Source organism: Aotus nancymaae, unplaced genomic scaffold (genome assembly GCF_030222135.1).
Source record: "Aotus nancymaae isolate 86718 unplaced genomic scaffold, 86718_ANA_hifiasm-v0.15.2.pri h1tg000028l, whole genome shotgun sequence".
In the NCBI taxonomy this organism is placed as follows: domain Eukaryota; kingdom Metazoa; phylum Chordata; class Mammalia; order Primates; family Aotidae; genus Aotus; species Aotus nancymaae.
Genome location: NW_026988441.1, coordinates 29,020,475 through 29,034,292, shown reverse-complemented (window position 1 = coordinate 29,034,292; position 13,818 = coordinate 29,020,475). Strand labels below are relative to the sequence as shown.

At 47.5% G+C, this 13,818-nt stretch overlaps 1 protein-coding gene across 11 annotated transcripts in view; it reads right to left on the bottom strand.

Annotated features, from left to right (window-relative positions):
* Positions 1-13,818, bottom strand: part of EPS15L1 (epidermal growth factor receptor pathway substrate 15 like 1) — a 121,477-nt gene that overhangs the window by 85,380 nt on the left and 22,279 nt on the right. For 9 of the 11 annotated variants that reach the window (XM_064381680.1, XM_064381682.1, XM_064381681.1 and 6 more), the window contains exons 2-4: positions 3,112-3,153; positions 2,826-2,915; positions 2,247-2,294 (exon numbers count right to left, since the gene is read on the bottom strand). In XM_064381680.1, coding sequence (XP_064237750.1) covers positions 2,247-2,294; positions 2,826-2,915; positions 3,112-3,153 — 180 coding nt within the window. Of the gene's footprint in view, positions 1-2,246; positions 2,295-2,825; positions 2,916-3,111; positions 3,154-13,818 lie in introns of those variants that run through there. The other 2 variants (XM_064381687.1, XM_064381684.1) reach the window with 2 other exon arrangements.

Genomic DNA, 13,818 nt, shown 5'->3' with positions numbered 1-13,818 from the left:
CTGCCCCAGCCTCCTGAGTAGCTAGGACCACAGGTCTGCACCACTGTGTCTAGCTAAGCTTTTATTTATTTATTTAGAAGTGGGATCTCACCATGTTGCCCCAGCTGGTCTCAAATTCCTGTCCTCCTGCCTTAGCTTCCTGAGTAGCTAGGATTACAGGTATGAGCCACTGTACCTGGCTATGTGTTGAATTTTTCAAAAAGCAGTCTGAAATACACACAGTTGGTGAGAAATCTGTCTCTGTGGTTCCCCACAATTCCCTCGGCCTTGCCAAACAAAGCATCCTCCGCCCACCCCCAGCAGCCTGACATGGACTCCTCCCCCGACGCCAGAAGGAAGAAGCTGAACCAGGCTGTCAGGGGCCTCCCCTCCTAACCCAAGACCCACCACACACAGGCTCAGTGGACTTGTAAGGCATCACCTAGTTGTTGTTTTTTTTTTAAATTGATTAACTGGCCTAAGAACATGGATAGCTTTAAAGCTATAAATACTGTTAGCAGTTTTGAATGGGTCTTCAAATAGATAAGCACTAGGATCGGCCTTTCTCAGTCTGCTGTCCTCAGAAGCCCTTGCAGAGTGCAGAGGATGATACAGGGATGTTGAGAAAAGGGGACCTTTCATCCCTGCAAGGTCTGAGAATAGAGAAAATTTAATAAATAAATAGTAAAGAAAAAAAATTCTCTCCAAGGATCTCTCAACTTCTACTTGAAAAAAAAGAAGAAAGAAAAGAAAATGAGATTAAGTAAGTTTAGGGCAACTGTATTAAATAAAGTCAAATTTCTTTTCCACAGGAATTCTCAGAATCTTTAACACATGAGGCCAGGCGCGGTGGCTCACACCTGTAATCTCAGCACCTAGGGAGGCCAAGATGCGAGGACTGCTTGAGCACAAGAGTTCAGACCAACCTGGCCAACACAGTGAGACTTTGTCTCTACAGAAAATAATACATTAGCCAGGTATGGCAGTGCGTGCCTGTGGTCCCAGGTACATGGGAGGCTGAGGCAGAGGATCACTTGAGCCCAGAAGGTCAGGGCTGCAGTAAGCCGTGATTTTACCAATGCACTCCAGCCTGGGAAACAGAGCAAGGCTCAAAATATAAAAAAACAAATAAAAAACAAAACAAAAAACAACGCAGATGGGCACCATGAACCTCAAAGAAGGGAGGTTCAAGTGAAGGGGCCTTACTGACAGACTGGATTATAAGCCATGGTACAGCACAAACAAGATCCCTTCTCACAAAACAGCCATCTACGACCCTTAAAATCACTTATAAGTACAGGCTGCGTATCCCTCATCCCAAATGCTTGGGATCAGAAGAGTTTCAGATTTCAGATTTTTTTTTTTTTCAGATGGAGTTTTCACTCTGGAGGCTGAGGCATGAGAATCTTATAAATCCAGGGGGCAGAGGTTACAGTGAGCTGAGATCATGCCACTGCACTCCAGTCGGGGCAAGAGTGAAACCCTGTCTAAAAAAACAAAAATAAAAACAGAAAAACCTCTTATTAAGGCCTTCAGTCAAAGTTACACCAGTCAACTTTGTTACATTAATAACACCAGTTATTAATGCACGGTGGCTCATGCCCGTAATCCCAGCGCTTTGGAAGGCTGAGGCGGGCACATCACCCGAGGTCAGGAGTTTGAGACCAGCCTGGCCAATATGATGAAAACCCATCTCTATTAAAAATGCAAAAATTAGCCAGGCATGATGATGCTTAATTGTAATCCCAGCTACTCCAGAGACTGAGGCAGGAGAAACACTTGATCCCAGGAGGTGGAGGTTGCAGTGAGCTGAGATCGTACCACTGCACTGCAGCCTGGAGACAGAGTAAGACTTCATCTCAAAAAAACAAAAAACAAAAAACCCACCAATGTTACTTTCTGGCTCTGATCACTGTGCTGTGGTTATGTAAGATGCCATCACTGGGGAGAGCTGGCAAAAGATACACAGGAACCTTTTAAGCTATTTGTGCAACTTCCACAAGAGATTAAGATTATTTCAAATAAAAAGTCTGGACAACACTTTAATCACATGTAAGGCTACAAAACATTAAAAGATATGCTAGCCATGAAAGATGGCTCCGAGTGTTTTAAAGACCTTTATTTCAAAATGAAAACTTCCCGTCTGACAACTGTGCTCATGCCTAGTAATACTTGACAGTGGAGGAACATGGAAGGAGGCGAGGAGGTCGCCCAGCCTGGGGGCTCTGCTGAGTCCCTCCACTTGCTCTGTGTACATGTGTATATACCTGTTTGTCCAAGAACCCTTTACCTTCTGGGTCAGCCAAGTCCCATATCTGTGGAAACACAAAACGCTCATAAGCATGACTGCTGATCACTGTCCACGCGTTAACAAAAACCAGAGCCGCCACCACCGCACCACCAGCCTTGCAAACCAACGGTCTTGTGGGGCAGGAGTGACTGTCCCCAGGTTGCCCTGCAGATGAAGAGGCCAATTCAGAGCAGATGAATGATCTACCTGCCCAGGGGCACACAGCTGCTTGGTGGCGGGGCCTGGAGAACATCTAGATACACTCAGCTCCCAAGCCAAAGGTGTTTATGACAATCTTCTTCCACCAACAAAAGACCACAAGCTATCAAGTCCCCAAAAGTCCTCAGGTCTCTTTTTTGCTACCGAAATAGTAGTGGAGGCTGCCACCTGGACATCTGGATCCACCAGCTGCAGCCTGAGAGGTCTGCAGTGACCAAGCCAACTCCCCAGGAGGCACGGCCCCAAGGAAGGGGGCCTGCACAGGCTGGCCCAGACCTGCTGGGGGGGAGCTGTGAGGGCAGCCACAGAAGAGAAATCAATATACATCTTCACATACCTTCCCAAGGGTAATGTCCGAGAGGCCAGACTTCTTTAGAAAAAGCGCAGCTTCACTCGCCCCCACCCTCCCTGTGTATGCCGGATCAACCTGAGATGGGAGAGCAAGAGGCGAGATAACTTTTCAGCAAATGCAGCAGCAGGTGAAGCAGCACCCGCCACGCTGACTGTCCGCTGACAGTGAACAGAAAAGGACAAAAGGCCGCTCAGCTGGGCTTCTATTCTGTACTGTACTTTCAGGTCAGGCACGCTCTAGTTCCATCTGAAAAGATAGCGGCTAAACTCACCTGCTTGTAATAAGATTCATATAACGAATTTCCAGTGGGGATCTGTAAACGAAACCATAGATACTGGTCAAAGGTGAACACACCCCCTTGGGGGAAAAAAAAAGGGTTGCCCCCTCAATTTTGTCATGACCAAAATATATGATGATAGTAAGAGTCAAAATGCATGCACTTCAAACATCCTCTGAACACAGAATTCTGTTTATCTTCAGACACAGATGTTATTATGCTTACCCGATTTATAAAAAGTAAACTTAATGTTCTTTAATAAATCCTAATTCTAGGCAAACAATAGTCACTCAGGAAGCAGCAGCAGCAGCCCAGTGTCAATTTCCATTCAATAAGCAAAGGGATTTCAGCTCAGAGAGCTCAGAGGGAAAAGATACTCTATCCTCTGAGATTGTTCTCTGGCTCCAGAATCAGAAGAGGAGTTTCTAAGGTGTCATGATGAATCACCAGCCATGCAAGCTTTTGACCGGTTTCCCCGCCCTGGGTCTGGTTCTCACCCACCCCATCCATCCTCCTCTTGCTACCTGAGTGCTCATAGATGCTCACTGACCAGCCCCCACCCAGAGAGCGCTGGCTAGTGACGGCTCCCACCATGGCAGGAAGGAAGGGCAGTGTCCTCAGCTTGGCACTGAAGATATTCCACTTCCCGACCCCTCAGAGCCCTAAGACATTGCTGTTCAGAGGTCACTTCCTCATCTAGGGTCACACAGCTAATCTGGGCCACCAGAGGCCACACCTGCATCCAGCCTGGCAGGTGGCCCAGTCCAGACGCTTCCTATCGTGTCCTGACCTCAGCCAGACATCTCCCAGGGGAGAAGAGGGGCACCCAGGGGAGTGTGCCAACCCAGTGGGGAATTAGGCAGCCCCTGAAATGCTGGTTGTAAAAGTTCACGCCTGTTGATGTTTTACTGAGTGAGGTAAAAAAGCAGCACACAAGCCTGCTGCTGATGTAATAAGCAAAAAAAGTGAAGAATGCACACTGATGCCTAATTATACAGAACTGATGTAGAAAACAGCTGAAGAGAATATAACTGGGCAGGGAAAAGAGGACTGTCTGAGGGGCAGGATTATAGTGTTTATCCAACAAATTCTCTGACTGCTGCTGTATGGTTTCTCACAATGAATAAAACCAGGGGGACGCAGGTTCCTTCCAGTCATGGTCTTTGGATTTGAACCAATATGCACCCACCAATTCCATATTGTTGTAATACAAAGGGTCATTTCGAGTTAAAAATAATGCCCTGGCCGGGCCCGGTGGCTCACGCCTGTAATCCCAGCACTTTGGAAGGCTGAGGCAGGCGGATCACCTGAGGTCAGGAGTTTGAGACCAGCCTGGCTAACATGACAGACTGAGATCCTAGCTCTACGACAAATTCAAAAATTAGCCGGGCGTGGTGGTGAGCGCCTGTAATCCCAGCTACTCAGGAGGCTGAGGCAGAATTGCTTGAACCCAGGAGGCAAAGGTTGCAGTGAGCCGAGATTACACCACTGCACTCCAGCCTGGGTGACAAGAGCGAGACTCCATCTCAAAAAGAAAAAGAAAAAAAATAAAATAATAATGCCCAGGTTACGGTCAGCTTCTCTGGGGGACACCAACACCTATAAATGTATAAAGAAGTGAAAGTTATAATCCTAGCACTTTGGGAAGCTGAGGTGGGCAAACCATGAGGTCAGGAGTTCGAGACCAGTGTAGCCAACATAGTGAAACCCCTTCTCTACTAAAAATACTAAAAGTTAGCCAGGTGTGGTGGTGGGCGCCTATAATCCCAGCTATTTGGGAGGCTGAGACAGGAGAACTGCGTGAATCCAGGAGCGCGGAGGTTGCAGTGAGCCGAGATTGTGCCACTGCACTCCAGCCCGGGCAACAGTGCAAAGCTCCGTCTCAAAAAAAAAAAAAAGAAGTGAAAGTACAGAGAAAAATACGACGACAAAATGAAAATAGAAGGAAAATAGCATAAAGATCTGCAAGGGGAGAGGAGAAAGTCAAAACAAAAAGAGGAAAAGAAAGGGGGAAACGCTGAAAAGGTGAAAAAAAAACTAGAATAACTTGAAAAAGGAAGAAGACCCAGAGATTTAGGAGCCATTATTTTAAAACAAAGACGCCATAGAAAAGACTTAGGAGGTAAGTGTATAGCAACAGCAGCCTCTGACTGGCTGCCCTCCTCGTGCCTGGAGGCCTTGACACCGTCCCCAGGGGAGTGGTACCGGAAGGACCTGGAGTGGCCGTCACGCTTAGCTTCTTACAACCTCGTTAGATGACAGTGTCCAGCGATCACACCTGTGTCGCCTCTTGGGTTCAAACTCCAGCTTGTTTCCAAAATATGTGTCCCCAGAGGAAGAAGACCCACAGAAAGGAGGCCAAGGCAGGCAGGCTGTCACCTGTCAGTAAAGGTGACAGTGGTCGGGTCCAGGCAGCAAACAGCACATCACCGGCCATGGGTTCACAGACTCCAGAGGCCCTCACTTTAGATGACAAAGGTGCCCTTCCTGCCAAAGATCAGAGAGGTTCAGATCTGACTGAAGTACATTTCCAGTCGAATTTTGTTTTTTTTTAAGACAAGGTCTTGCTCTGTCGCCCAGGTTGTAGTATAGTGGCACAATCTCAGCTCATTGCAACTTGTGCCTCCTGGATTCAAGTGATTCTCCGGCCTCAGCCTCCCCAGTAGCTGGGACTACAGGCACGCGTCACCATGCCCAGCTAATTTTTGTATTTCTAGTAGAGGTGGGGTTTCACCATGTTGGCCATGCTGGTCTCCAACTCCTGACCTCAGGTGATACGCCTGCTTTGGCCTCCCAAAGTGCTTGGATTATGGGCATGAGGCATCTTATGAGAAGCAAGGGAAAAAGGTTTCTAAGCTACTGTGATTCCAGTGGGAAAAAAAGAGTTCAGTCTTTGAGGCATGGAGGGTTATTAAATATCTGCTCCAACTTCCCAGGAGCTACTGAGCAACAAGATCTGCAACCAAGAGAAATGAAGCCTGGACTAATCCAGAAGAGTCGCTGAAGACAGCCTGGAGCTCCAACCTCTGCCCATCCCTGCTAAGGGCTCATCCGTAAAGACGGCTTGAACACCTGATGACCACCGGATGTCACTCTCAAAAGACCTAAAGCTGAGGGAGTACTACAGTTCAACCACTGCTCATCACTACAGGAGTCCATTTGGGTAACCTAGAGCAATGACAGTGGCCAGAGGTTTCCATCTAATGCCACATATGTCAGGTACTGCAAAAGCAGAAGGGGAAGAAAGAAGGGAAAACACCAGGCCCCAACTGCCACTTCCTTTTATGCCAGGCTTCTTCCTGGGAATGGTGGAGTCACACCTGCACGCTGCCCTGATATGTCATTGAGACAGAGCTGAAGATGCATGTTGCTAATGACACAAATCCCCAGCCCCGGGCAGTCTGTTACTAGCCCCTTGGCCCCCAAAAGGAAGACTCACAGCTACTGGGAAAGAGCCCTCTGTGTGCTGATAGCAGCCGCTGGAGCTGCCCACCCATGTCTGCCCCCAAAGTGAGCGTGGGGCCGAGCCCAAGGCAAAGGCAAAAAGGGGAACCAGGCCTGCAGCCTAACAGGCGGCAGGTGGCACCAGGATGGCTGCAGGATTGGAAGGAAGTGCGACGGAGCTGACCCAATGGTGTTCTCCTTCCTCAGCCCACTGTGCTAAGATGCCATCTTCGCCTCTGCAGTGTCTGAATTATTGATGAGGTTCAATGTAGCTTTCAGCTCGGTCTTTCAGTTGCTCTTCCTGTCTTAAAATGATAAGAGACATCAGGCAAAGTTCCTGTGGCCTCCTGACTTATCCTTCAGCCCAGAAACAATTTACAGTGGATGACAGGGAGAGGAGCAAGTGGAAGAGGACAAGTTCACATCCTCCTGCTGTGAAGGCTTTAAAACACCACAATTCACACAGTGTCTGTGATTGTAACCCGGGACAACAGCAGCTGCGATGGAGAAACCCAGCAGAACCACCCGGAGGAGAAACTGTCTCAGGACTGTGTTCTAAGGACTCCTGAGCAGAGTCCACCCAACTCTGATCCCCGCACACGGCCAAGGCCAGGACACCTCCTACGTCTTCATGCCTGGCTGCCTCCTGCGTCAACTCTCACTCTGCTAGCAAAGTATGCACTCTTACGCACAACAAAGCAATGGTCATCAGCCTTGTTTCAAAACAACTTTTGGAAAGCAAACCATTTTCACAATCCATTAAAATGTTCAGAGAAGCACCTACAATCCCTTGTTTCATATCCAGTTCCTCTTACCCTCCCAGCAACGCCGAAGGGCAGGTAGTTACTAGTCCCAGCTGCCAGGTGGGGAAACTGAGTTTGCCCTACCCAGGACCACAACAGCCAATGAGCAATAGTCCACAAAGCGGCCAAGATGGGTGGTCCTGGAGTCAGACCCTCACCTACTGTGCACCCTGCAACGACAGCCCAGGTGTCACAGAGCTGGGCACCAGGCCACAGGACAGCCTCAAGCATATGCTGGCCTGGGGAAATGCACATCCATGATGGCGTGATGGTGCATTTCATTAAACAGGAGTGGTCAAAAGGCAACACTCAATTGGAGTATATAAATGGACTTGAAAGCCAGTGTTTTCGACAGACTGCCATTTCCCCAGGAAAGCTGAGACCCCATAATGGCTGTGTTTTTCAACGTCACTGCCAAGTTTTGCGGGAAGTTAGGTACGTAACACTGAAACACATCTCAGTCTGAGTTCCTACTTAGAAAAACACACAGATGTAAAAACGTAGCCCAGAGTAGGGCTTGCTTGATAATCCTTGCATTTCTGGCTTCCCCTTAGAGGCCCCCAAGGGCCTTGCACAACCATCACCCACTGTGTGCCCGGCCCTCCCGGCAGCCCAGCCCACATTCTGTGGGAGAGGTAACCTGGCTCAGTCATGTGGCAAGCACGTGGCAGAACTGGGACTTGACTCAATAGCATTCAAAAGGCATCAGGGAAACACTGGGACATGTTTCCTGATATGGACTGGACGTATAGCTCTCTCCAACTGCCCCATCAGAGGTTTCTACACCAGAGCTAAGGTAAATGTTACCAAGAGAAGGAGAATACTTGGCAAGTGAGAAAGAGAGCTTTTCCAAATCGAAAGGGAAAAGACATCTCAATTAAAAATGAGTGAAGAGAAGGCAATTCAGAAAGAAGAGATGCAGCAAAGTCAGAAAGAAACATTCCACCTCACTAGTAATTTAAGTATTACAGGGCCAGGCGCAGTGGCTCACACCTGTAATCCCAGCACTTAGTGAGACCAAGGCGGGCAGATTACCTGAGGTCAGGAATTCGAAACCAGCCTGGCCAACATGGTAAAATCCTGTCTCTACTAAAAATACAAAAATTAGCTGGGCGTGGTGGTGCACACCTGTAATCCCACTATTCAGGAGGCTAAGGCAGGAGAACCACTTGAACCTGGAAGGCAGAGGTCGCAGTGAGCCGAGATCATGCCACTGCACTCCAGCCTGGCGACAGAGCGAGACTCTGTCTTTAAAATAAAAAGGCAGAAAAGAAATAAATAAAATAAAATAAAATAAAAAGGCAGAGAAGCTAAAACAATTCTGAAAAAGAAGAATAAAGTGGAAGGAGTCAGTCTACCTGATTTCAAGACTTACTCTATAGCTAAAGTAGTTAAGACAGTGGAGAAAAAAAAAAAGACAGTGGAGTATTGGCAGAGGGTGGGCACAGACAGCAATGCACAGAACAGAATGGAGAATCTGAGAAACAGACCCACACAGATAGGTCCAGTGCATTTTATGACAAAGGTGCAAAAGTATTTCAGGAAGAAGGGCAGCCTTTCCACAAAGGGCGCTGGAGCAATCGCATCCATAGGCCTCGACCTAAAAGTCTTATGCCTCATACAAAATGTAACTCAAAATGGATCATTAATTCAAATGTAAAACGTAATCCTCAGGTCTAGGGCAAGGCAAAGAGTTCTTAGACTTGATACCAAAAGCTTGATTCATAAAAGGAAAGACTGGCAGACAAACTTTATGTTGGCACTGGGAAAGAGCCAGATACAAAGATAAAAAGATGGCTGGGCGCGGTGGCTCACGCCTGTAATCCCAACACCCTAGGAGGCCAAGGTGGGCAGATTACCTGAGGTCAGGAGTTCCAGACCAGCCTGGCCAACATGGTGAAACCTGGTCTCTACCAAAAACACAAAAATTAGCTGGGCGTGGTGGCAGGCGCCTGTAATCCCAGCTACTCCGGAGGCTGAGGCAGGAGAATCACTTGAACCCAGGAGGCGGAGGCTGCAGTAAGCCAAAATCACGCCATTGCACTCCAGCCTGGGTGACAAAAGCGAGAATCCATTTTTTTAAAAAAAAAGATGAAAAGACAAGCTACAGACTAGAAAGAAAGGTTTGCAAAGCACATATCCAACAAAGGACTACTATCTAAAATATATACTAGCGAGCTCTCTAATTCAACAGCATAAAAAAGGGAACAATCAAATTAGAACATGGGCAAGCCAAGCATGGTGGTACATGCCTGTAGTCCCAGCACTTCCAGAGGCCAAAGCAGGAGGACTGCTTGAGCCCAAGAGTTCCAGACCAGCCTGGGCAACATAGTGAGACCCCATCTCTACGTAAAATTTTAAAATTAGCCAGGCATGGTCGCGCACACCTGTAGTCCCAGCTACTTAGGAGGCTGAAGCAGGACGACTGCTTGAGCCCAGGAGTTCGAGACTAGCCTGGGCAACATAACAAGATCTGATTTCTTAAAAAAAAAAAAAGGAGAAGAACATGGGCAAAAGATCTGAAGCCAAAAAGACATTTTAACAAAGAGGAAATATAGCGGATGACAAATAAACATATGAAAATATGTTCAACATCATTAGCCAATAGGAAAATGCAAATTAAAACCACAGTGAGATGCTACTACACGTCTATCAGAGTGGTTAAAATAACAAATAGTGACAGCATCAAATGCTGGTGAGGATGCAGAGAAACTGGGCCACTCACACGCTGCTGGTGGGAAGGTAAAAAGGTACGACGACTCTGGAAACAGACTGGCAGTTTAAAAACAAAAACAAACCACTAAACTAAACACAAAACTACCATATGACCCAGCAGCAACTGTCCTGGGCATTTACCTGAGAGAAATGAAGAGTGATGTTCATACTACATCCTGTATGCAGTGTTGGCCGCAGCTTTATCTGTCACTGCTCCAAACTGCTAACACCCCAGATGTCCTCCAATACCTGAGTGGTTCAACAACTCATGGGCCAAGCACACCATGGAATACTACTCAGCAATGAAAAGGAACGAGCTGCTGATACACGCATGCAATAACCTGGATGGATCTCCAGAGAATGATGCTGAGTGAAGAAGGCCAAACCTCAAAGGTTACATACTGAATAATTCCATTAGATAACATCATTAAAATGATAAAATCGTAGAAATGAACAGAGTGGCCAGGCGCAGTGGCTCATGCCTGTAATCCCAGCACTTTGGGAGGACGAGGCGGGTGGATCACCTGAGGTTGGGAGTTTCAGACCAGCCTGACCAACATGGTAAAACTCCATCTCTACTAAAAACACAAAAAAATTAGCCAGCACTGAGGCACATGCCTCTAATCTCAGCTACTTGGCAGGCTGAGGCAGGAGAATCACTTGAACCCAGAAGGAAGAGGTTGCAGTGAGCCAAGATCACGCCATTGCACTCCAGCCTGGGCAACAAGAGCGAAACTCTGCCTCAAAAAAAATAAAAAGAAATAAACAGAGTGGTGCTTGCCAGGAATAAGGAAGAGATGGGCTGGGAAGCAAGTGGGTGTGGCTATAAAAGGGCAACAGGAGAGACATGTTCTGTATCTGGCTATCAACAACACTGTATCTCTACAAAAAAATGAAAAAAAAAAAAAAAAAACAGAACTCAGGAGGCTGAGGCAGGAGGATCGCCTGAGCCCAGGAGTTCAAGACTGCAGTGAGCTATGATTGTGCTACTGCACTCCAGCCTGGGCAACAGAGCCGTCTCTTGAAAAAGAAAAAAAGCTTTCAAACTTTGATTCTGTGCCCTCATGCCCTCCCTGGCCCATGTCATTCACCTTGCTGCTTTGCTTTGTGTCTGAACTCTCAGGGGTCGTTCTATTGCTTCTTGGTTCCTCTCCAGGGCAGGGACTGCAGGCCTTATTGCTATGCAGTGCCCCACTGTAGGCCCTGAGTTCTGTCTGGGCTGGACGGAGGCCCTGAGCCCCAGGTATGTCCATCTTCTTCTTTTTTTTTGAGTCAGAGTCTTGCTGTGTTGCCCAGGCTGGAGTGCAGTGGCACGATCTCAGCTCACTGCAACCTCCGCCTCCTGGGCTCAAGTGATTCTCCTGCTTAAGCTTCTCAAATAGCTGAGATTATAGGTACACGCCAACACACCTGGCTAATTTTTGTATTTTTAGTAGAGACAAGGTTTCACCATGTTGGCCAGGCTGGTCTCAAACTCCTGACCTCAGGTGATCCTCCCCCCCGGCCTCCCACAGTGCTGGGATTACAGGTGTGAGCCACCACACCCAGCCAGGGCATGTCCAACTTCTACTGGTCTGGCAAGGTGGTCATTTGGGTCCCCAGAGAGAATCCATCACCCTTCCTTCAGATCCTGAACACAGTCATCATCATCATCAATATCCTGGATACCATACTGTACCACCATTATGCAAATGTGACTTTGGAGGAAACTGGATAAATGGTACAAAGACTCTCTCCTTTTTTTTTTTTTCTGAGACAGAGTCTTGCTCTGTCACCCAGGCTAGAATTATAGGTGTGAACCACCACACCCAGCCAGATTCTCTTATGACTGCATGTGAGTCTACAATAATATCAAAATGAGAAGCTTTGTTTTTTCTTTAGAGACTTAGGAGACCTAACAACCAAATGCAAGATGACATCTGCAGATGATCAGGGAAATGTGAATATGGTTCTGGTATCAGACAACACCAAAGGCGTCATTATCAGTTGTGTGAGGTGTGATAAGGCATTTGTGGTTATGTAAAGAAAAACTGTCTTAACTGTTAGAGGTGCATGTTGAAATAAATTTTTTTTTTTTTTTTTTTTTTTGAGACAGAGTCTCACTCTATCACCCAGACTGGAGTGCAGTGGCGCAATCTCGGCTCACTGCAGCCTCCACTCTCTGGTTCAAGCAATTCTCCTGCCTCAGCCCCCTGAGTAGCTAGGATTTACAGGTGCCTGCCACTGTGCCTGGCTAATTTTTGTATTTTTAGTGGAGACGGGGTTTCACCATGTTGGTCATGCTGGTCTTGAACTCCTGACCTTGTGATCCACCCACCTCGGCCTCCCAAAGTGCTGGGATTACAGGCGTGAGCTACTGCGCCTGGCTGAAATACAATTTCTAAGATTTATTAGCCAGGCTTGGTGGTGCACACCTGTAATCCCAGCTACTCTGGAGGCTGAGGCAGTGGAATCGCTTGAACCCGGGAAGCGGAGGTTGCAGTGAGCTGAGATCATGCCACTGCACTCCAGCTTGGCAACAGATCGAGATTCTGTTTCAAAAACAAAACAAGGCCAGGCATGGGGCTCACACCTGTAATCCCAGTACTTTGGGAGGCTGAGGGTGGCGGATCACAAGGTGAGGAGTTCGAGACCAGCCTGACCTAAATGGTGAAACCCTGTCTCTACTAAAAATACAAAAATTAGCCGGGCCTGATGGTGCATGTCTATAATCCCTGCTACTCAGGAGGCTGAGGCTGGAGAATTGCCTGAACCCGGGAGATGGAAGTTGCAGTGAGCCAAGATCACACCATTACACTCCAGCCTGGCAAAAGGAGTGAAACTCCATCCCAAAACAAAATCAAAAACGGGAGCCAGGTGCAGTGGCAAACGCCTGTAGTCCCAGCTACTTGAGAAGCAGGAATTCCAGGCTGCAGTGAGCTATGCTCACTAAGCCTGTGAATGGCTACTGCACTCCAGCCTGCAGAACATAGCAAAATGTCACCTGAAAAAAAATAAAAATCTAGGAACTAAAAATATATATGTAGGTGAGGGAAAAGATCAAAGGGTGGTGCAAAGAAATCTGCAAAATGTTGATAACTGTTGCAAATGGGCGGTGGGTACATGGGAATTCGTTAAACCCTTCCCTCTACATTTATTTTATTATTTTATTTTTTTCAGAGACAGAGACTTGCTCTGTCACCCAGGCTAGAGTACAGTGGTCCTATTATAGCTCACTGCAGCCTCGACCTCCTGGTCTCAAAAGATCCTCCTCCCTCAGCCTTCCCAGTAGCTGGGACTATAAGTGCATGCCATGACATCCAGCTAATTATTTTTTTATTATTATTATTTTTTGCAGAGACAGGATCTCGCTTTGTTGCCCAGGCCAGTCTCTAAGCCCTGAGCTCAAAATATCCTCCCACCTTGGCCTCCCACGGTGCTGGGATTACAGGCGTGAGCATGCCCAGCCACTGATTTTAATGTGTTTAAAGACCACCATTTGGTGTGCTTCTGCCTTGGCGAGCACCCTAATGGCACAAGCTGGGTAAGGTTTAAGTGTGACAAATTAACAGAGCTTGGTCACAGACAGGATCTTGCTTTTGTCAAACAATAAAAACGGGCATTCCTTTAAAACACACACAAGTATGCCCTACCATGGCTACAAGGTCTGCCCCTGGGAGACTCGTAAGTTATGCAGGAGGGCAGGAAGGGCAAGAGGGTTCACTGTTTTCCCTTCTTGAGGGCACAAACACAGACTCAG